Raw genomic sequence first — 25031 nt, forward strand, 5'->3', positions numbered from 1 at the left:
AGTAATTTGAGCATTTCCTTCCAAAATTTTGCTTAGCAGAGAATAATCAAAACGTCATTTACCAAAATAAATCTCAGCAAAACACAGTAGGTTTTCTGCCACTGCTTTAATTAAATCTCCATTCATTAGTTTCATTATAAGACACTTAAACATAGGTTGTTTTTTTTTACTTTTATGTTAATTCTTGCAGATTCTTTTCTTGTTTATCATTTTATTTTCATTTCAATTTGTTTTGTGGTAAACCATGTATTGTGTTTAAATGTTATGCAATGCTGTGATGTTATCTCATGTCTTGATTATTAATTTAAGTTAAATTGATTATTAAATTAATCCTTAATTGTCCATCTGTAAAACACTTACGGGCTCAGAATCCACAACTTTATACTAATTTTAGTGTGACTTTAAAGCAACACTATGTAACTGTGCGAGATCACAGAAGGCTTGTATCATGTGGACGCGCGGACAGTTTTGTTGTCATTACTTAGAATTCCTCATGGGGGCACCAGAAACTACGCACTATAGCTTCAAAAGAAATGTGTAAAGCTGATAAAGATCTGCGGATGGGTGAGTAAAATAATGAAATTCAAGAAAGAGAATCCGTTATCTTAGCAATAAGAAACTTTTTCTCAAATTCTCAGACAGACTCCACGTCCACTGAAACCCAGTGATTGATCAGACTAACCACCTCTATTTAATGTCAACTGATACAAACGGAATTATTTCATGTGAACAGAATGATAAAGATACAAACAGAATGGTACTCACAGTTCAGCTAGTTTCCACAGAGACTGGAAGGTGTTTTCGGGAACTCTTCTGATCTTGTTGTCCATCAGCAATCTGAACAAGACAGAGCTGCTGTCAGAAACTGTGTGGAAAGTGGGGTTTCAATCCCCTGTGGTGGAGCCTTGCAGTGACTAGATGAAATATCATTTGTTGCAGTAACTGAACATATGGCTACCAATTCCCACAATGCTCCTCCCATTAACACAACTCAATGCTCACTTAAACAACCCTGGAAAAAGGGTTTCTGCACTGTTTATAAAAAAATGGTATCCTTTGCTTGCGCATACAAATAATTCACAGCCAAATGCTGCCCAGAGCAACACTGGAGCATATGGCAGATAAATAGCTTGCTCAAGGCCATCTAAACAGTGCCAATAAGGGACAAACGAGCACTGCTCTTTTACTTCACTGCCCAGGGTCAAACTGACGAGACTGACAAGATTCAACATGACACCTCAATAAAGAAAAATGAAGTTGGATTGACACGCTGCAAATTGTATACTCATTTTGAGTCTGCGTCCTCTACCTTTCTCGTGTCAACATTAAGAGTTAGACATTAAGTGCTGGATGTCTTTGCGTGATGTCAGTTCAATGATACCAAATTCTTTGTTCCTTGTAACACTATTGACCGCCTCAGGTCTAGTCTGGATGGATGACTTTCATTTAGGTGTAGTTTTAAGATTCTGACTTTTCCTATGATGTTCATACAGTCGTGTTGAGGCATTGTTTAAAAATGTGGTTCCTTTGTCATTTGAGGGCCAGCTGGCATTTATTCGTAGCAAACTTTGCAGCAACTCTGCAGCTGTAGTGCGAAAGGCTGCTGCCAGTACACCAAACCATGCTACCCTCCGGCTGCTTTGTAAGGTCAGTGCCTTCTTTTCATGTTAGAACACAATGCAGCAGTTGATAAAAGACAAGAAAAGAAAGTCCATAATGTGTTATTTTTGTCTTTGTGTTAAACTTCAAAAGATCCCTAAATGGAATGGAAAAAATGGCCTATTACTCTTGTAAACCCATTAAACTGATTGCTTCAAGCATCTTGGACTTTTATTACATTTTAAAGTGGAGTACTCACAGAACTTCAAGCTTGCTGCAGGTCTTCAAGATTGAGTAGTTGAGAGTTTGAATCTGGTTTCCCTCAAGATCCCTGTGAGCAAAAAAAAAAAAAGGTAACCCGTCACCTGTGTCTACCATTTGTTTTTACCTTACGTATGCACACAAGCACAAACACACACATCTGTCTGTCTGAGCACGGATATCTACCGAACCACACACATGCACTACACACCTGCACACACACAAGTACACTGTCAGAGGAGACTCACAGCCAGTCCAAGGCAGGCATGTGTTGACAGAAGCTCGGGTGTGGAAGCTGCTGCAGCGAGGTGCCCACCATGGATCTGACGGAGAAGGAAAACATGCAAAGCAGACATTAAACTTCCTTAGCCGAGGTGATGCACTGTTGCAACAGCTTGTATACTTGGAAACAAAACTTCTGTGACATGTTTTGAAAAAGAAAGAACAACTGATGAGGATGAATGACCAAAATCAGAAAGAGACTCCTACGGAAACGCAGTGACTAATGAGGAACAACAGGAAATGAAATGTCAGTCATTCACAAATGGCTGATCTCACTGCATGACCATCGTGCAATTCTATAAACTTCAAACACTAACGCTGCAAATATAAATAAATTAATGTCAGAAAACCATTGTCGGCAAAGGAATGTCTAATAGTGTTATTACAATAGCAACATTTATTGACTTAAGTACCTAAAGCATCCAGTATCTAAAAAAAAAAATGTATATCCTACTGTAGTTGAATGATTAACTGCAATTTCCAAAACTTTTACTGTGCTTTTGATTTTCTTCCTTCCAGTGGGTTCCCTTGATTTCAAATTTGAGATACTTAAAACGTGCTTAAGATTAAGAGATCCATCACAGTTTTACAGTTTAATTAAATTTGTTCAACTTCATTTCATAGCAAAGTCACAATGTACAGTAATCTTGGCATGATAAGCAGTTTCCGAGCAGGGACTGCTTTGATACATCTGTTACTTCACAGTTGGCAGCCGATCAGCAAACCTTTTATTGCAAATTAGTAAATACTGACAAAATGTGCATTGCCATATCTTTGTTTTTGTGTGGATGATCATTAATTGAATAAGCCTTTTGGTGTCTGACTCTAAATCTTTGATGTCGTGCTTTAGAGCACGCTAACAATGAAAGGTTTTTGAAATGGTGTGTGCTCATGGGTGCCCAGGTAGCTCAGTTGGTAGCACTCGCCCATATATAGAGGTTGACTCCTCGACGAGGTGGCCACTGGTTCAACTCCGACCTGCGGCCCTTTGCTGCATGTTGTTCCCCCTCTCTCTCCCCTTTCATGTCTACAGTTAGTTAGTTAGTTATGTTTTATTTATGTCATGCCAAACATTTTGGCCCATCCCACATGGGATTACAAGACACCACAAATTTACTTATTTAACAAACATCTTCCTGTCGCATGTACTTATCATTCGGAGAAATACATGAATACAAATATATACATATACACACATATACACATACACATATGTATATACACGTACACACATACCACACACAAACAACAAATTCTCATCTACACTTCATCTCGATAAAGAGCTTTTTTCCTCTTCTCCCAAGCTTTATCTAGATAATTGGCTAATTTATATCATTATTATATATCATATCATTGTTTCATATGTGAACAGCCATCTCAATCTTTGAGCGTCATCCATATTTACCAAATCAATCTCTGCTTTTATCCTACAAAACAAAAAATCACACTGTTCACAATAAAAAAAAGACAATAGAAAACAAAATGCAACTCATTTTCTATATCATTCAAACAACACATAGGACGGATCCGTTTTTCCTCTTCTACATTAACATATCGTCCTGTTCCAATAGTCAAAGGCAAAAAAACAGATCTCACTTGAGCACATAAGGATCTTTGCCTTTTTGACAAATTATATACAACATAATTCTTAGTGCCATATTCTGGTTTTATCGTTACATAAATACGCAATTTTGGCTTAGCCCATATATTGTCGGCCCACTGCTTTTTGTCTTTAGCAAACACAGATTCTTTAAATAAACCGATATTCAGCTTTTCATTAATAAGAAACAAATCCCCAAAACCATAATTACAAAACAATTTGCATATGTCGTTAGACCAAAGACCAAGAATGTGTTTATCCCAGAGAAATATTTTCCTTGTCAACCTATTTGCGTCCATATCTAATAGGCGATTCCATAACTGGGCCATACATATCTTCCAGTGAGCCTCACATGATTCCCATCCCATGTCTCCTACTATCGCTAATTTGTAGGGGTATATTTATGCACACCCAGAAAATATCTTATGGCACTATTTTTGCACTAATTCACAATTAGATATATTCCTAAGTCCTCTAACACCCACAATATAATAAAGTATAGGGCACACATAGGCTTGAAACAATTTAGAATAAGTTTGAAAACTTATGTCTTTCAGATTCGTGCTTTTACCAATAATTCCTCCCAAAGCTCTACGTGCTGAATGAGCAAGAACCTTAACAACATTTCTAAAATTCATATGTTCATCAATATAAAAACCTAGATATTTATATGAGTCTACAAAGTTCAGCTTGTGTGACCCAATTTTAAACTCATAAGTGCTGCGAGTAGTTAAAGGTTTTCTAAAGTGAATTATTTCCGTTTTCTTTCTATTGATAAACAATCTCCATTTATTACACCAATCATCAATATAGGAGAGAATCCGCTGCAGATTATCTTCAGATGGAGACAGTAGTACTATATCATCTGCGTACAAAAGAATACTTATCATTTGATTTCCACATCTTATCCCACAATTCAATACTTTAATTTCCTTTGCCAAATCATTTATATAAATTGCAAAAAATGTGGGAGACAAAGCATCACCCTGTTTTAACCCTGATGATGTTGGAAACCAGTTTGCATGGAGTTCATTCAATCTTACTCAAAATAAAGGCCTAAAATGGCCAAAAAATAATCTTAAAAAAAAACAAAAAAGATGTGTGCTCAAAACTGCATTATTAAACCATAATGGATTAAACTAATACATTGTTCACTATAATGGGTTACCCTTCCCCAGTTAGTTTACAAGTCATTTTTCAAGTCTCTGCAAATACTGAAATGAACATGATTGTTCGCCTGGATGGTAGGAAATAATTTTAAAAGCCTCTGCTTTGAAAAATGGTTGTCAATAAACGCAAGTAGTATATTATTTGTAGCTAATGGAGTAAAACCTCTCATTCTGTCATTTAACTAAATGGAGATTAAAAACAAACTTTGATATTTCAGGGATGGCAACACTACACAGACAGGGCAGATGTAAGTAGAGATGAAGCAGAGACCAGGGACAAAGGACTTTACAGATGAAATCGAAAGAGAGACATATGGTCACTTCAGTCCGAGAGTAACTCCTGGGAGGTAGAAACGATCTTTGAAGAGGCAGTGCGCATTTATAAAAAGGTTTTTATCTTTCAAGCGTAAACATTAAAGGGACATTTATTTGAATGGATACGGGTTGTGGACAGAAAAGAAAACAGAGGGAGATTGAGTCAAGTGGAGATATGAACTGGTGTGATGCAGAGGACAGTGTCACGTGAACAGAGTCCCAGTGAACAAAGACTGGGAGAACAATATCGTAATCTCGCCATTGTACAACAGAGAGTAGCTAGGGCTGATCCAAACCAGGTCAGTGAACCAGAGACTGGATGGACAGATAGAGAGAGAATAATGAAAACAGAGAAAGAAAAATGATGTGGTCTGCAAGGATGGAAGCACAGTTCTAAATCCACTGAGTCCACTGCTTTAAGATTTGCTGTCTGTTACAGTTACTATTTCTTTTTTTGTTTTAATATATTTTGAGTTTTTCTGTAAAGCACCAAAAAATCCTGACCTGTTGTTTTTAAATATGCTTTATAAATACATTTGACATTACTGGCTTTGTTTACTGGCTTCTAAAAGAAACACCTAAATTGCCAGGACAGACTAACATTTTGACAGTCATTGTAAGACTCCCTCAGAAGTTGACCACCCTCATAACAAAGAAATTACTGAGCATGAAATGAGTTGTGAAATTTAACAATACAATGTATTCATTGAGTACAGCTAAGCAGACATTTGACAAGCATGAAAGCTCTTGATCTTATCTGGCGGCAAACTGATTAAAGAAAACTTAGAAAAGATTCCAGCATGCTTCACACCTTACAACTCAAACACAGTGTGATACACATGAATGAGGAGTACATTTCAAAATTTCCATACAATATATTCACTTTGGTATGTTGACCTACAGTGTATCTTAAAACTAATTGACATGCATCTTTGTGGTTTGACCAAAATGTTAATTTTCCTACAGTATATAAAGTACTTTCTGGTGAGCGAGAGTAGGCATTCTTCAAAATATATATTGTATTGATTTTTTGAACAACTGAAATATATTCTCATCTCAGAGAACACAGACATAGTGGGCATTTTAGGCCTTTATTTTACAGGACAGCTGATGACGGGAAAGGGGAGAGAATCAAACCCTGTGGTAAGGACTGAGCCTCAGCTTTTATACATGGGGCGCACACTCAACCAGGTGAGCTACCAGGGCACCCCAAAACAGAAGATTTTTTAACAAAAAAACAATGCAACTCACAGGTATATGAGAGACTGGAGCCCGATGAAAGTGTCCTTGGACAAGCTGCTTAGTGGGTTATGATCCAACATCCTGGCACAAACAAGCATTGTTATTTATTGTTATTAAAGTTGTTATGATAGTTCAACATTTTGGGAAATATGCGTAGTTGCTTTCTTACCAAGAATTAGACAAGGAGATCAATACCACCTAGACGCTAAATATGAAGTTACAGCCAGCAGGTGATTAGCTTAGCATAAAAAGTGTAAACATAGTTAGCCTGGTTCTGTCCAAAGGTTAAAACAAATCTAAATTTGACTAATGAACACATTATATCTTATTAGTGTAATACTGGCAGTAGCTTAATATTTAGCACATAGACATGAAAGTGGTATCAATATAACTCACAGCAAGAAAGCCAATAACTACTGTACTTCCCTAAAAAGTATTACAAGTAATCTGAGTTGTCTGTAGTACTAGTAAAATATACCAGAGGTGAAGTGAAGCATTGTCACAACACCATGCACTCCACTTCCTTAAGCTCATTAGATGAACACAAATTCAATTTCAATTCTCACCTTTCGTGGTACACTCAAAAATCGATTTCACTCGTAAATAAGACCCAAGAAACAGAGCTGAGCAACATATTTGACTCACTGTGAGTACAAATAAAAACAATTCTCCCAGCTCTCAATCCTACTGCAACCCACATGCTTTTATGAACTTCAAGGGGATTTGTTTTCAGGAGGGACCCTAAACCACAAATCAAAACCTGAAACGAAATTCCAGATGCCTACAAGGATACCCATATATGGGTAAAACGGGCATTCATATCCCAGACTACACAGAAAAGAGCATGACAGCCCCATAGAGACACATAATGTCTGCCAGAACTGCAATGCGTATCTTTGAATGTGCTCTTGTATATTTCAACAGTCACACAGTGTCCTTCCATCTAAAACCACAGCGGAGTACACAACACAATAACTTCCTCATGGCTGTGTGTGTGTGTGTGTGTGTGTGTGTGTGTGTGTGTGTGTGTGTGTGTGTCTGTGTATGTGTGAGTATGTGGTTACTCACAGCCATTTTAACTGATGGAGATCCCCGAACACACCAGGACTAAGGGAGGATATCAAATTCTCACTTAGAAACCTGAGAGAAAGAGTGAGAAGAAAAAAAATGAGGGGATGATCTTCTAATGAAGTTTCTCTGACTTTCAAATATCATATATTTTAAGAATGTAAAAACAATTTGTGGATTTGCTGTATTTTTGATAACACTTTATAATACAGCCTGCAACTTACAGGGTAATAATTAAATATCTTAAATGTGTACAGTGTCACAGGAGTCAGTTAGGAGTAAAAAAAAAAAATAACAAAGCTTTTTGCAACACTGTCAGTATTCAGATTTCTTTGCTATGTATATGAAATAACCCAGACCTGCTCATTGGAAGATGGTCACCCTATGAATTAAAAGAATTTAAACATAATTGAAAACTATTCTAGATTCTAGAGTTCAGGGTTTTATACATTTTTTACTTTTAAATTGCTCTGAGAATCTCCTTAAATCCCATCTATTGTAAAAAAAAGAAAAGAAAATGCTAATTGAGTTGATAAATACATCAAACAAAATGAATAATTTTTTTTTTTTTTATTATTTCCTGCCCTTTACTTCTTCATAGAGAGAAGACCATGCAGTTGTTTCAGGAGAGATTAATGTCATTAATGAAGTGAGCAGGGTACTTACAACCTCTTTAAACTGTGCAGGCCGCTGAAAGCACGTTTGGATATGAACTGGAGGCTGTTGTTTTGCAGAAATCTGGGAACAGAGAAAAAAACAATCCCCACTCTAACTATTGATCTCTCATGCATGTAAACGCCATTCACGCAGAATGTCAAAGTCGTTAATACCCAGTTGTTAGAGTACAATCATCATTATCATCATTATCATCCACTAGACAACCATTTATTTCCCTTTTCACACTCATCAGCATATTCTCCACATCAACACAGATCTGCAGGGGACAGTCAGTTGCTCAGACGCAAATTATGACCCTTAAAACACACTAATAACAAGCAGTAATAACTGATTTTTGGATCAGTCATTAAAGTAAAGAAATGTGTAACTTTCCATGAACTATATGATTGTGAACGTGTGTGTCTTACCTACCAACAAGATTCTGCATACAGACCCGCTTGATGAAAACTATAGTCATCTACCTCATTTCACATTTTGGTACCAATAAACCAAATTGCCCTAATGAATGCAGCACAACGGGACAAAACCCTTGAAAATAGAACTGCTGGACTGGAGCAATATTATATGTTTGCCTTGTGCTAAACATTACTCCAGTATCGGCCAACTAAAAGAAAAATTCTAATGAGAAATTAAAATCTAATCATGGTTAATATACTGAGAGCTTGATAATTTAAACAAAATGTCAAATGTCTTTCACTTTATGTCCGATATGAAAGCAGGATGATACGGCGGGGTCATTAAGGCTTTTAGCATGTTCTGGTAATTAAATATTATGTTAAATGTTTTTATGCAATTTTTGCAGTTTGCCTGTGAGGAGTATTTGTCATGATGAAAAGTAAGAATAGCTCCAGAGATTATTCACAGGCAATAATAAAAACTGCTATAGCAAAGAGATTATGTGGACCTCACACAGTTGTCATCACAATCTCAATGTACAGTTATACGTAGAGTATACTCTTTAAATTATTATTTGAGTAGCCCACAACCAGTCAATTAAAATTTGGAGATGCCAAATTACTTGGAACTGTGTCTCTGGTTGCCTCATTGTCAGTTAACAGCATGACATAGACTGCAGTCTGTCTCACATTATATAATCAATGCAATATAGTATAATTTATTCACCATAATTATAACTGTCTGGTTCAGCCAGCAGAGACATGCAGTAACTTATACAAGAAAAAAACACAAATCTTGGCATTTACTGTGTCACAATGAAATCACATCTTGCACAAAGCATTCATACTGTCAACTAATCAGATCTGCCTGCCATCACAACTACAGTGAGTTAAGGGATTGAAATCATTCCATGTGATGTGCACTTGCCTTTCTATTTCAGTATTTGCTAAATAATTCAGCTTTTTGCTCATTCATGAATGTTTTCTTCACTGTTGAGACATGAAATCTCCTTAGATTCTGAAGTAGACAGTTACACACACTAAATGTAGACGTAAACCAACCAAAAGTGTGCATTGCGAAGATGTTGAAATACTCACAGTCTCTCTAGAAAAGAGTATTTTGAGAAAACTAAATCGGACAACACTCGGATCTTGTTGCTCCTCAGTGACCTGTTAACAGAACCCATAAATCGAGAGAGAGAGAGAGGATTAAAGGTCGAAAGCATTAGGCACTATTAAAAGTCACATTAAAACCTCAACTACTACTGCTATTTTATTCAGAAATGGCTTTTATAAAGTTCATGGCGTCACATTCCCACAATAATAGAGGCACCATCTCTCAAAGTAAAGAAAAAGATTCACTTAACTTCTAACTAAGTCTGAAAAGGTTAATACAGGTACATAGAAATGGCAGAGCATAAACACACACACACACACACACACACACACACACACACACAGGTAATACAATCTAAAGCACCTTTCATTTGCACAATACAGATGATAGCATAGTATCAGAGGGCAACAAATCTCGAGCAAATAATGAGCAAGGGTAACAAAGAAAGCAGCAATAATATTTATATCCAACAATGGGCTTTCACTACTCAGACACCCATATATACAAATATATCAACACCTATACTTTAACAAGATTGTTACGAGTAGGTAACTGTAAAAAGCATTAAAATACAGACAAGTCCACGGCCGGGCGGGCGGGCGGGCATGCATGCACACTCGCGCGCACATACATACACACACACACACACACACACACACGCACACGCACACACACACACACACACACACACACACACACACACACACACACACACACAGTATTTATACAGCACTTCCTCAAATGACTACAAAGGCCTTTACAAAAAATTAAAACAAAGAAACAGCAAAAAGGAGATGAAGACCATTAAAACTAAACCTCAGAAAGGGTAAATAAGTATAAAGTGATCTTCAAGATAATTATCTTCATCTTTCCATCTACTATATTCCCATGTGGGGAAACCATCATTTTAGCTGCATTTTTCATCTCAAACTTCAGATTTTGAGTTTGTGTTTTTACAAATCATACTGGCACAGTTTGGAGTTAAGAATTATATATATCCCACTGCTATCACCAGAAGAGTCTACTTCAATAAGCGACTGAAAACTGTGCCCTGCTGAATACCAAGTTTCAAAGAGGAGTTAATGAGGAGGCATAGATCCCCAGGCAGAGAGGTGCCAGCTTGTCAGGCTAAAAACACAATAGCCTTCATCCACAGCCATAAAAGGGTCATACACTAAACATAAAAATAAAAAAACAAGCAGGAACTCTTTTGGAGGCCATCAATCAGTTGTCTATTGGTTTTTTAAACTGAAAGAAGGCCTGAACTTGTTTATTACTATTGCAGATTTGTATGCCTTATTTAGGGAGCGTACGGAGAATGTAATTTCAATCCTATGACCCACACAAGTGTAAGCAGGTTTTGGAAAAACTTCATAATTTCATCACCATCATCCACAAATACTGAAACAGTTGACCTACTTGAAGGAGCACTTAGTCACATTTCAGTGTAAAAATCGAAACCAGGCCAGACAGCGCCTAAAAGTAAAACCGTGGAATTGAAATGTTGTCGGCAGCGTCAAGTCCTTCACATAATGGAGCTTGAACACTGCTTTCTGGCTGAGGCAAGAATAGGGAAAGTTGTAGGTTTTTTTTATAAGAGGCTGTATAAAACGCCTGTATAAAAGCAAAGAAAAACATACTGTATGTGAAATGACCTACTTTCCAATGTGTAACAATCCCATTCAGTTACAACTTTGTAAACTAAATCTGGAGAATTTGTTTGTGAGCTCTGGCAGTACAGGCTGAACAGGAGGCTAACTGAGTAAACATTAAAGATTCAGAAGGCTGAGAAATAAAGGGTCACAGGTCCACCAGTCTATATTCAATCAGGAGGCTTCATTAAATGAGGTTGAAAATGCTTAAACAGCTAAGAACGCAAAATCCAGGATTTCGTTTTTTTTTTTTTTTTTTTGTTTAGCAAGACCCATTTGTCAGTAAAAAACATTAATTTACTTACTTCATTACCAATTACAGTTTTCATCTTGGTGATTTCGACTTGTACAGATTTGTGTTAAAATTGTCTGTCTAGCACAAGCACAAATTGCACAAATTGTCCCCCCCACCCACACAACCACCACCCCACACACACCCACACGGCATTAAAATACAGACAAGTCCAGGAAAAAAACACACACACCAATTAGAGGACACTTACAGAAAGGTAACATTAGGAGAGAGTAGAGGAACATCCTGCAAGTTGACCTCCACACACTCCACATCCGTCTGTATGCAGTCACAACTCTCTGGATACTCCTGCAAGACTACACACACACACACACACACACACACACACACACACACACACACACACACACACACACACTTTAAAAGACCATTAATGGATTTTAACTACGGAGGCTTATTACTAAATGCTTAGAATTGATAAAAGTGGTCCTGTGGGACACAACATTAAACCATAAAGATTACAATTAATGATTATCTTTATAATCAAACTGTTAAAATGAAAGATGTCCTTCACAATTTCCCAGGGCCCAACAGTGATTCAATTTAAGATGATCCTCAAAGTCTGAACACAAAACATACACACATACTAAAAGTAAATACACACATTCACGCATATAGACACAAAGTATATATACACACACACACACTTACAACACTCATTCAGGAAGTACTGGTCCACATGATTGGCATCTTGTAGTGTTTGACCAAATAAGTCCGCCCATCCGATGTTGTCCCCTGCAAACCCAAACAATAAACTATAGTTATCGGTACACCACAGACAGAGAAAACCCAGTGAAGAACCTGAAGAAAGCTGGATGGTGCTGATTTCATTGGAAAAACGATTGGCTGATGAAGTGTGATGATGTCTAATGACACTGATTTTAAGAAACTCAAGCACTGAAGGGACTTGGTTTTATTATAACATTCTGTTGAAAGTGATATACAACTGTTGTGTTATTGAGATCAATTCCATCAAAAACAAGTTGGCTGCAGGCTATTGGTATGTCTACTGCAAAACAAATATTTGATACATACAAAAGTCTGATTAAGCAATTTTCATGCATAATTAGAACATAGACAGTCAGAGCAGCACTTCCACCTCATCGGTTTGAGTCATTTATCTTTTATGCCTGGGTTATTAATAGGGGTGGGGGAAAAAATCGATACAGCATAGTATCGCAATATTTTTCGTGGCAATACTGTATCGATACACAGATGCCAAGTATCGATCTTTTATGATGCATGTGTTGGTCAGTCTGTCTGCTTGACAATCACATTTTGCAGCAATAAAATTGAAGTGAGATGAACACACAGAGAAATTTATATTTTTAGATAAAACAGATGTTGACAAAATTTTCCTTTGGGGACATCATTTGAAATTGGGAAAAATTTGAAGTTGGAAAAAAGGTAATACATTGCAATATATCGCGGAATATTGCAATATGTTTAAAATTGCAATACTATCGTATCGTGACATAAGTATCGTGATGATATCGTATCGTGAGGCCTCTGGATTCCCACCCCTAGTTATTAATGACTTTATAGGACAGATTAAGTCAGGAAAGTGGGAAAGAGACAGGGATGACATGCAGCAAAGGGCCACATGTCGGAACCGAACCTGCGGCCGCTGCGACTGAGCCTCTGTACATGGGACGCACGCTCAAGCAGGTGAGCGAGATGTACTTGTGCACAGAAGCCGTGTGAGGGGGCGCGAGGGACAGTTCACCTCTGAGTCTCCCAAATGGAACGGTCCGGACAAGTGGGGGAACGGGGGACCATGAGCCTCCTTGAGCTTATCACTTTTACGCATAAGGATCTATCGGCGATCTACCCAAACGTTTGGACTGCTCTCAGGATTGCACTAACTCTGCCAGTCACTGTGGCTCAAGCAGAGAGGAGCTTTTCAAAACTAAAGTTGATCAAGTCATACCTGAGGTCAACCATGTCCCAGGAATGGCTCACTAAGCCTTTTCGTCAGTATCAATCACTAAATAGGGGTGTAGATTTCATCCAATGACATTATTGATGATTTTGCATCAAGGAAGGCCAGAAAGGTCATTTTTTAGTTTTAGTTTGTGTTTTCTGTTCTTAGTGCAATAGTATAATAATTAGATTCTCTTTAGTGTGTTTTCACATTTGTGTAGTGAAGGATTTATGCTATTTAGAATACTTATTCTATATTTTATTTGTATATTATTCTAAATATTTTATATTGTTGCTCTCTGCTCTTGTTACATTTTTTATATATCTGATGGTATATATTCCTGGCACATTTTTTATATATATATTTTATTACAACAACATAAGTGAAAGAGAAAATGATTCACTCACCTTAAAGATTATTAGGAACACCATACTAATACTGTGTTTGAACCTATCCTATCAATATGGGCCAACATTTCTAAAGAATGCTTCCAGCACCTTGTTGAGTCAATGACACAAAGAATTAAGGCAGTTCTGAAGGAGAAAGGGATCCCCCACACCATTACACCATCACTACCACCAGCCTGCCCAATGGTAACAAGGCATGAGGGATCCATTTTCTCATTCTGTTTACGCCAAATTCTGACTCTACCATCTGAATGTCTCAACAGAAATCGAGACTCATCAGACCAGGCAACATTTTTCCAGTCTTCAACTGTCCAATTTTGGTGTGCTCGTGCAAATTGTAGCCTAATTTTCCTATTTTTAGTGGAGATGAGTGGTACCCGGTGGGGTCTTCTGCTGGTGTAGCCCATCCGCCTCAAGGTTGTGCGTGTTGTGGCTTCACAAATGCTTTGTTGCATACCTCGGTTGTAACGAGTGGTTATTTGAGTCAAAGTTGATCTTCTATCAGCTGGAATCAGTCGGCCCATTCTCCTCTGACCTCCAGCATCAACAAGGCATTTTTGCCCACAGGACTGCAGCATACTGGATGTTTTTCATACTGGATGAAGTTTGCTTTTAGTAGAGACAGCTCACTTCTCAACAGCTAATCATAAATGTCAACTATGAAACTGTAATATAAAAACGATTACATACCCAGGGTCATCCTATACAATCTAATATTGGAACTTTTGTGTGTTGATCTACTATGCGACACATATGCAACCTCAGCACATTGGTGTAAAAGGAGCTATTGCACTCCCTCTTAGGTGTGTATCACTGTTTAAATAGGTCTTAGACTTTTTTTTGAGCCTATTGATAATGAATAATAAACTAACTTACGTCTAGTCCATTGACCATCTGATACCTGTCCTCTACTTTTTTTTATCATTTCATAAGATCTCCCATATCTCACTAAATATACTGCATCATACATAATAACTTAAATTTCAAAATGTGGTCATATCAAAGTCAGTTTCAATGCTCTGGCTCCAATTATTTAATACAATCTTTTATAAAACAATACCAACATGGAATAAACCATCTTTGCTTTCAAAATGAATAAATGTATTGAGTATCATGATAGGCTACTGTTGCTTCTCAAATCTCAGTACAGTGAACTGACACTAAATCTACCAAGACACAATGCCTGCTGTGAGCACCTGCTGACCGCGTAATCAATGTACGAGGATGCCTTTGATTTAGCAACAAGCATGTCATCCTCAATTCTTAATCTTATTCAACAATTAAGTTGCAGGGCGGTCACGGTTTAGAAACAAGCTTTATATAAATATGAATCTCACTCTCACTTCACTGCTTCATGATACCACTCATGTAGTCCACACTTGAACCAGAATGACTCCAGTGGTACGTCTTTATAATAAACATATAAGCTGAAAGCTGTGCTTTGATGCTGTGAGTGAAGGGCTCACTAATACACTAAAGGGCAACCTGTTCCCCTGTGAATGGAGAAAAGCACGGCAACTGTCTTCTCTCAAAGCAGTAAATAACTTGATTTTGTGGCTCTGGCTTTAACACACTCAGCCGTCTCCAAAACTTGATGTAGGCTGGGTTCCAGTTAGACTAGAAATCTAGACGCACCCTAGCGGCAGCAAATGTAATTTGCTGCCAGGGTCAGTCTAGCGACTCACCGTTGGCTTGCGAGCTGGAAAAAACTAATTCTGGTCGGGCCAATCACATCGTGTATAGAGTCAGTGGGCGGGCATAACATAAGGACGGCAGAGTTGCAACGGTTCCGCGTGAATTCCCTGCTACTTGAAAATAAAGAAGATGGCTGCTGTTGGCGAAGAGAGGTCTTTTGAATCGGTTTTGGCCGCGACTCTGGAAGACTTGGGAGTTAAGCACTGAAGTTATTCTTAAAAAAGGAAGATGTGTTCAGAGTTTTGCCGACCGGATACGGCCAAAGTTTAATCTATCAACTAGCGTTGCTCTGGTTGGCTATGAGTGTAGAGGGAATTTGAAAGACAACCGAGCCCTGCCAATGGTGAGTTCCCAGACCCAACATCTTGATGTGGGTCTGGCTTGTCAGGCTAGGTTCCAGTAGCAGCAATGCCATCTCTATAGACATGCCAAGCCACTTGCAATGTTACTGATTTTATTGTTTGAGCTACTCTCCAGTCTATGCCAGGTCACAACTGTGAACATTCACCTGTCCAGTTTAATAGAAAGTTATCCAAAGTCCTCTTCTTTTTTTTTCACTTTTTCAAATTTCTCCAGTATTGCTTTGGGAAGCTAATTAGGAGCCAATTTGAGAACTTTAAATAATTAGGCCTACTTGATTACTTCCTCTCGGCAGCTCACTTGCACAGGACATAATCAACTCTCTGCCACAAGTGCTGTCTGAAGTACTCCCTGTAAGATCTTCCAGTCTTTTACTTCTGTGGATGCACAAAATCGAACTTGCCCATTCTGTATATTGTGAAGAGGTAAATGTGAAATTTGAAATATGAAGCTGCTATGACTTGGGTTTTAGTTAATATACACACACTTACCACAGCGCCGCTCGTCAGCTCCATTGGGACAGTCCTTGTGTCCGTTACACTGCAAAGCCTGTGGGAGACACTCACTTATGTTCCCACAGGGGAACTGGCCGAGGGGACATGTGGAGGACACTTCCGGCCTGCTGGTCAGCAGCGCTGAAGGAGAGATGCAGGAGAGAGAGTGAGATTATATGGACCATTCTCACAATTAGCACCAAAACTCAGCCGACGAGTTTTTGTTCCCGTTATATCAGGGAAAAGCGTGACTTTGCTAAAGGCCTTTCACGTAGGACAAATCTAAATTTTTTGCAGGCAGTTGTAATGTAATGATTTTTTTTTTCATATAAAAGACCAGGATTAACTAGTTAATCTATTAATAAAGTTACAGCTGCTGGGCCGCTTGTGTAAATGCACACAGCAACTCTCACTTTGGAGACTCTCCTATCAATCCTGCTGCTGTGTGATATCTGCAGGTATTTAATTAACTCAGAGGAAAAATTCTATAAACAGCAACAAACAAAACTTCTATGGGCATATAAATGTTTTGGCAAAACCTGTATTACATTCAATGGCATGAGGAGATATTATTGGTGAGCCTTATTTATCTAACCTGTTATTGACTCTGTCTACATTGCATTTAAACTTGTACTGTAATGGACATTTCAATTTAGTGAATGAGGCAAAACTCAAACATTAACTAAAGCACTAAACTGTCTTTTGCACTTGGTCTGCTTTATGGGACTCAAACGTCCCTACTTCCGAGTGCTGTTTGAGTCCCACAGCCCATCTCTCTTAAACAGATGAGAAATTACCGGTTGTCAATCTCTCTTTGAGATGTAGGCCTACCTAATCTCATTCAATGAGGAGAATCCATTCAAGCTGTCATCTAAAGCTCTACTCCTTTCCTGAAATTATCCACAGTTTACCTTTCTAACATTTACCCCACTATTACTGTGCCATCACTTAACTCGGCACCCATATTTTGATGCACGCAAACCTTGTAAACGTGTGTAACGGAACAGAAAATTCATTTATCTTTCATTTTGTTTTAATAAAGTTTACATAAGCCTTTAGGATTTATCACAGCTTTACAACTTATGTCCAAAGCATGAGCTAATACTCTTGGCTGTCATAAAAACGTATTTTGGTTTCTATTTATGGTTCAATTTTTGCAGCTTGTCACGTGTCTGGCCTGTAAAACGGAAACACATTCCTCATTATTGCCACACTCACATCAAGGGGAACATGCAGCATTACTCCTGTCTTACGGACACACAATATAAACAAACCTAAAATATCTTTCTTGTTCTTTTTTTTAACCAGTAATCAGCAAACTATATTGTGCTGTAAAAAAAAACTCAGCTACTTTCTAATGATAAAAACATTTGTAGGGATTTTAAGTTTTAGCTGCAGAAGCTAGTGAGCAACAAGCATGCCATTTTTAAATGTTGTTGGATGCAGGCAAGTTGGTTCATGTTTAATTTGTAGGAATGTTTGTGTATACTATGACCTGGATATTCCTCTAGGATGTGATTATTATAATTCTTTGTAATGTGATATTAAGGATAAAGAACGGATTCAGAAAGTAACTCCTGAACGCATTTTACATTCCTACAGCAGTAAGCACGCTGTTAAGTTTTGGTTTCTATAAATCCCCAACTTCTGTGTGAAAAGCACGCGTCAGTTTAAAGTTGCCATTTGTGAATGTTCAATGCTGGAATTTGTATAAACTTGCACCGCATGGCCCAAACATTTCAGGAAATCCCACAGAGTCCACAGCATTTCACAATCAGGACAAGTCAGCACCACCAGCCACCAATTGGCCTGACTGAAGACTTCCCAGGAAAAGTGATGAAGAACATGTTCTCAGGTTATGTCCACAACAGCACTAACAAGAATGGCTAAAGATTAACAAGCAGCACACAAAGCCTCCCCTCTTTATACAGTCTGAAGCTAACTGGTAACAAGGAGCAGCTGGGAAGGCACACTGCTGATTAAGAGATAGGTCACAGGTGTGCAGGACAGCGCCTGGTGGACACAGCACTTTGTCTCAGTTATTTACAGTATACCCTTTTATACATAAATGTTTAATGAGCCAATATGAGTACAACGGATGTTTTTTCTTATCTCAGGGGAGATCAATTTTGTATTTTATTGAGGATTATTAAAATAATCTTTATTAAAGTATCATTACATTTTCAAGTTTGATTTATGTCAACTTCTGCTAACCCTGCAAAAACACTTACACTCAATTTACACTACAAAATGAACAGCAAAACAGGAATTGGATGAGTTGTTACATGGGTTACAGGATTCTAACGTAACAGTTAGGGAGGTAGTCAAAGCGGGGCCGAGCTTCCCCCTAGACTCTGCTGGTGGTCACAGTTTGAACTGTGGAGATTCACCTCAAAATAAGTTTTAAAATTCATTAAGAAAGCACGTAAGAGAGCTGAGTGTGCTCTTGTTCCTTAATGTTGTTTTCAAACTCACCATCATTCTCCTGGGGAGCGTACCTATGTCCCCAGGGTCCTGTGTTCCACATCCCAACATCCTTGAAACATACACTGTCAAATTTGCAGACAGACAGTTTGCTTGACATTAGACATTGATATCTCCACGGTGGCTGAATGGATTTTTTTTACATTTAAACTGCATTTGGAACATCCATCCAGGGGCGTAGCACAAAATTCTGGGCCCTGTTGAAAGGCTTTTTCTATGTGCTCCTCCCCGCTTCCACAGCTATTCATTCTAGCATCTTTTTGGGCCCTCCTCACATGAGGGCCCTGTGTACTCAGTCCCCATATTACCGACGCCCCTGCGTCCATCTCCCTTTGTTCTTTTTCAACTTGAACTGCAAAGATAATGATAGATATTGAAATTCTGCCATCATGGTAGTAAGGAAGAAAAAAAAAACTACTTTATCCAGAACTGTCATGTGTGAAGAATGAGCATGCAACTGAATGTATGGGAGACATACAGTAAGTGTGAATGCCAAAAAAAAAAAAAAACAATTACAAAGATATATGAAGTCAGCAATGTTCCATCTTTCATCTTTTGTCTCTGATTTATGTGACTCAGTGGTTATAACGGTACTAACTATAATGTGTTGACCGTAGTGGGCAGCCAGTGTTCCCCTGAACACAAAGTCCTCATGACATTTCAAAAGGCTACTCTTGGTTAGTGAAAGCAGGTCTCTGATAAGTTGCAACATCTAAATCATACACTTCTCTTTAATCTGTGACTTGTGTCTTTCTATCAGTCTCTTCCCTCAGCGACTCCCTTCAGTCTTTTTTATTCTTTATACATTCTAACATTATATAAATATTGAGTAATACAGCAAGAGTAACAAATACCTGTCTAGATTGTCACGGTACAGTGATCTAAGTTATATGGCATCCACAGTATAACATTTTAATACATGAGCATACTAGAACACACACTCAACTTTAGATGCTTTGAGATTTGACCTAAGATGTGCCTGCAGGACTATAAAGCTATAAAAAGACGTCATGCCATTTAGGAAAACAGACAAACCACACTGAGCACTAAGGCCCTGCAGAACCAAGCAACAATTGGTGTTGTTTGGTCTAAAATGTTTCCCTCCTCTGAAACACTTACATTGCTGGGTGCTGAGAAGTGATTTATTGTTTATTTATTCAAGGAGCTAATTTGGTATTCATAAAAGTCATAGAGCCCTTAAGCAAGTGCCAGTCTGCGTCAATACATTTTTTATACATTGCAGCATTTCAGCATATAGACTAGTTCTAATTAACTAGTTCTAAGTAAAGGCACACATTTTTCAAATGCGTACAGGAGGAGCCGGGGATCAAACCATCAACCTTGTGATTAAAAGATGATCCACTCTCCTGCTTGAACTGCCTCAAATTACTCAAGGGAAGGCACACATACTTAAAAAAAAAAGTGACGGAAACAAGAGCAAGCATCTGAAAAAAGACACCTCAGTGAACATCACTGTTTGCCCAAGATAAAAAAAATGGCCTGCACTTTTCAACCAGGCTGAGAAAAAAAATAAAGACAGACTGAGAACACATGCACCACCTATTTTACTGGTCTGGACACATACATGTCTGTCAATTATTACCTCCGGTTTGTTTTGTCTTTTTAATTGTGTAGGGAAAGTGCTTTTTATTAAATTTTGCAGTAACACACACAAAATTGCAGCTGCTATTCTTTTCTTTGTGTGCAGATGGCATCATGACCATGTCTACATCTGCAGGTCTAAACTATTGCTTTCCGTCCCATGGGTGGCACAGTTTGGGATGTGTAGAGTTGGTCTGACAGACAGAACAACCCCCTCTGCAGCCTGCTAAAAGTAAAATAGTGGGTTTGTCAGGGGCTTTATGTTTTAATTCCTTTCCTGTGTATTATAAACAGATATGATCTGAAACAGACTGTTTTGACCAAAGAAAATATGGTGATAATTAAGACCATCTGGCACAGCTTCCACCTACCCTAAGACAATAATAGCTTGTTCAATCAGTAAATACCAGCCTCTGAAGAGGCTTCACGGCTACAAAAGCAGATTCAACACCTCTCTTAGAGGTAGAGCACCTTCACACATGGAGACGGAAGCCAAGATATGACACATACTGACATCATGCCAGCCTCTGTGGCCTTTCAATCTGGAGGATGCTTGCACAACTATATATTCAGTGACCAATGGGACAAATATCTGATTGTACTGTCATATTATCACCCCTGAATACTGAATAACTTTGAAGACTGCCAGTGATAGACAGAAATATATAAACCTTTTAATTAATCTCGATGGTTGACTGAATTCTGAGCCTTGCTTCACGGTCTTTGCTGCACCGGAATTTCTGCTTAAGTCTCAAAAATGAAAATTGCCTGTTGGTGCAACAACTGCCCCCTCTCCCTCAAGACAGAAAGACATGATCTGACAGAATGCAATGCACACCTTGTAAAATGTTGTTATCTGACAGGGATTACATCGTCTCAATACATTAACTCAAACGTTTGATTAAGCTGAATGTGTAGCGGACCCTTCCTCATTGCAATTCATCCACAAGTCCCAGATTGCTCTGTGACAGATACACACAACATTCCTGACAATGAGGATGTCCTCTGTCTCTCTAATGGAAAAGATTTGAGTCATTGTTTCACGTTTGGTGGTTTGTTAACCTTTTAGTTTTAATTAAAAAAATAAGTAATATTTATTAGTCTTATTAATCTTTAATGTTCATTCTTACTGTCAAGTGGTATGAAATAACAATAAACAAAGTTTAGTCATTTAATTATAAAACTGAACAAAATCAAAGACCTGTGCTTTGGTGTTTCAACAGGAGGAGTATTCATCCTAAAGGAACTTTTTCACAGCAGACATTTTGACTTAATTTTGATGGCTCAATTCCATCAAGTGTCCCAGTAAGCTGTTTCAGTGAGTCAGCATGCACCATACCAGGGCCTCTCCTAAGTGGAATGCAGCCATCATTAATGGTTTTGAATACACCTGTGCTTTTCCTACTATGACATGTCAACATGTCTGCTGTGAAAAAGGTCTATGGGCCAGCTATTACAACTAATTTCTTAGAAATTGCTTAAACAGTCCTCCACCGATTGAAACACTGTGTGTCCTTGTGTGTCAAAGAAGCACAAGAGGAAATCAGGATGAGTCACAGACTGGGAGGTGGAGGGAGTGTGACTGAGTTGGCATGAATGAACAAGACATGAATTGGAGATTGACTTTGCTGCCATTTAACAGCTCAACCACCCCACTAGAAGGAAACAAACCTTAACACCAATATCTGATTGAGATGTGACAGTTTAGAGAACAAATACATGTCAGTATAATGCCACATTTATGTTTAAATTATGTTTAATTCCCTGAATAATCTTACGTAGACATTTAAGGCATATTTATGAATCTTATCAATACTTATGATTTAAACCTAACCCATTCTCTAATTAGCTCCCTAAAAAGCATCTGAAATTTTAGAAGTATATCCTTCTAAGGACAGTGGTGAAACAGAATTGAACAATATTGCCACCTATTTCATGCATTTTCACCTCCATCTATTCCCCAGAGAAATTATATTTCTGTCCAACTCAAATAAATAAACTAGTGTTTGCAAAATAGTTTTCCTGTCAACTGGGCCAGTTGAGGTTTTTAAAACATGAAGAGCCCTCAGCTTACTGTAGAGTTCATATTGATTAATTGAAGCTACCTAGCATCATTTCAGGAGCAGGGCCACACCTCAAACACGCCTCTCTCGGTATTCTTAGAAATACCCACCTAACCCTCTCCTCTCATTCGCTCTCGCATTCTGCACCCCTCCTTCCCACCCTCTTTCTGTTTCTCTCCTGTTATTTCTCATCTCCTTTAGGTCCTTGGGGGTCCATGCCTTACTACATCAAGTCAACTGATGACAACAAGCGACTTCATGCCTCGCATTCCAATCATCTTTCATTATTAAATTGTTCAAACGTCTCTAGTTAATGGTGTGGTCCTTGCTAGTGAATTGACCATTTATATGTTCTGCAGAACCGTCTCTTCCACCGTGGACATCAATGTTCATTCACAAAAGCACCCTGAACAACTTACAACTCTACTGTGATAAAAATAGGAAAGATAATATAACAATAATACGAATAACCTGTAATTATCCTATTCATAAAATATTAAGTGGAAAAATATAATACAAAAGACTCCTGTGATGCACCAGCACTAAACATATTAAGTAGTCTACTCCTACAGAGGAATAGCCATTCGTTTTCTTTCTTTTTTTCTTTATCATGTAACCTCCTCTCTCCATTTTTCTTTACCTCTAATCTCAGTATGGGTCAGGTGGATGAGCAAAATGATGACAGGTACATCCATCCTGAGACTCAGAAGTTTTCCTGCGCTCATGTCGCCCTGGCTGTAAACGATCCACGATAAGTTTCCCCCCCCTGAAAACCTACAAGTCGACAGAAAAGTCAGTAGTAGTCCCAGTCAGTCCACTGTGTTAGAGCATGCCCGACATTTAAAATTGACCGAAAAGGCGGACTAAGAGACAGACATCGGACGAATCTGCACCCTCTCCACGCTGTCCTTCCCGAGTACTCTGAAGACTCTGCTAAGAGCCACTGTATATTCCTCTCTCTCTCTCTCTCTCTCTCTCTCTCTCTCTCTCTCATATGCACTGTCTCACTGTGCGCAAACACTTCCACCCCCTCCTTTCGCTTTAAACAAGTTCTCTTTATTCGTGGTGCCTTCTGTTTTCACTTTTGCACATTATGTCTGTGTCGTGCGTCCCTTCCTGTCTCTTTCCCCAAGCAGCGCAAAGTGTGAAATAAAAGTATGGGAAAATTGATTGACAGCTTTTGAATATCCGCTCAAGCTTTCTTGCCATACATGTATAAAAAAAAAAAAAAAAAAAAATAGCCTAATCCATGATACATTTCTGTAATGCTGAAGATGTAACCTAACAATTTGAGGAGGCATCATACTCCACAAAAAGGTAGCATTGCCTTCTGTGTAAACTAACCCAAAAACAATTTGTTGATAACATTTGGATGAGTGGGACAGGACCGGGTGATTGGGACAGCACATCTTATAATTGATTTAGGATAGTGTAAGCATATTTATTGCACAATTTAATTCCGTATTCAGTCCACTTGTTAGCTTTTTCCTAGCTGTTTGTTTTTATCCTGTGCTCTCCCTTCTGATGTCCTCCCGCATCTCTCTTCCTGTCTCACTGCCATATTCTACTCTGCAATAGATTGATAATCACTATTAGTTAGGGATGGGTTAAGAAGTCAAGGCTAAACAGGCTAAAACATTTTTGTGGTTGATTATGGATCCGCACACATGAAAAGGTTGGAGCCACTAATCTAGAGAGTACACAATGGTTTTCCATTGTACGGTATTTTGGAATTTAATGACCTTCTGATGAAAACTAGCTAAAGCGTATGTCATTTTCCTTACTACCCCGTGCATTGCAGAGTCAACTTGGTGTTTGATGCTTGCCCCGCCCACGAGGTGATGTGACACCAATGAGGGCACGCAATTTTGATTATGTGGTTTCACAGCTAGGACACTGCTAAAAAGTTTTTATTTTCACTCATTAGGCCCGAAAATAAACCCTATATGCTGCCTAGTTATACTGTCCCATTTGACCTTGTGTTCCAATCACCCTTAATTCACCACCAATGTTACAGGACCTGTTGGACTGCAGCTCTGTTCTATACAACAATGGTATCAAGCTTCTCATCTAACTCTCAAGAAAATGTATGTATTTCACAAAATGTTCAACTATTCCTATAAATCTCCATTGTTGTGATATTTTCAGGTTATTTGTTAAGCAGCATATTTGATTTATTCCAGGGAATAACAATATATATATTTTTTAAGTGAAAAATATGAAAGTTGTCCAGCTCACGGACAGTAAATTAGAGACAAGTGCGCCCTAGAACAGTTCCGCTTGGAGATAAAGTTTGGACATGAGCGGATTT

The 25031-nt window shown here is 38.3% G+C and overlaps 1 protein-coding gene across 1 annotated transcript in view; it reads right to left on the reverse strand.

Annotated features, from left to right (window-relative positions):
• rxfp2a (relaxin family peptide receptor 2a) overlaps window positions 1-23663 on the reverse strand; it is a 34479-nt gene extending 10816 nt beyond the window's left edge. Inside the window, exons 1-11 of the mRNA XM_028594894.1 lie at window positions 23361-23663; window positions 16569-16712; window positions 12343-12426; window positions 11882-11987; window positions 9708-9779; window positions 8203-8274; window positions 7537-7608; window positions 6478-6549; window positions 2109-2183; window positions 1859-1930; window positions 766-837 (exon numbers count right to left, since the gene is read on the reverse strand). Coding sequence (XP_028450695.1) covers window positions 766-837; window positions 1859-1930; window positions 2109-2183; window positions 6478-6549; window positions 7537-7608; window positions 8203-8274; window positions 9708-9779; window positions 11882-11987; window positions 12343-12426; window positions 16569-16712; window positions 23361-23445 — 926 coding nt within the window. The 5' untranslated portion in view covers window positions 23446-23663. The remainder of the gene's footprint in view (window positions 1-765; window positions 838-1858; window positions 1931-2108; window positions 2184-6477; window positions 6550-7536; window positions 7609-8202; window positions 8275-9707; window positions 9780-11881; window positions 11988-12342; window positions 12427-16568; window positions 16713-23360) is intronic.
• Window positions 23664-25031: the final 1368 nt, after the last annotated feature.

Source organism: Perca flavescens, chromosome 13, assembly GCF_004354835.1.
Source record: "Perca flavescens isolate YP-PL-M2 chromosome 13, PFLA_1.0, whole genome shotgun sequence".
Lineage (NCBI taxonomy): Eukaryota > Metazoa > Chordata > Actinopteri > Perciformes > Percidae > Perca > Perca flavescens.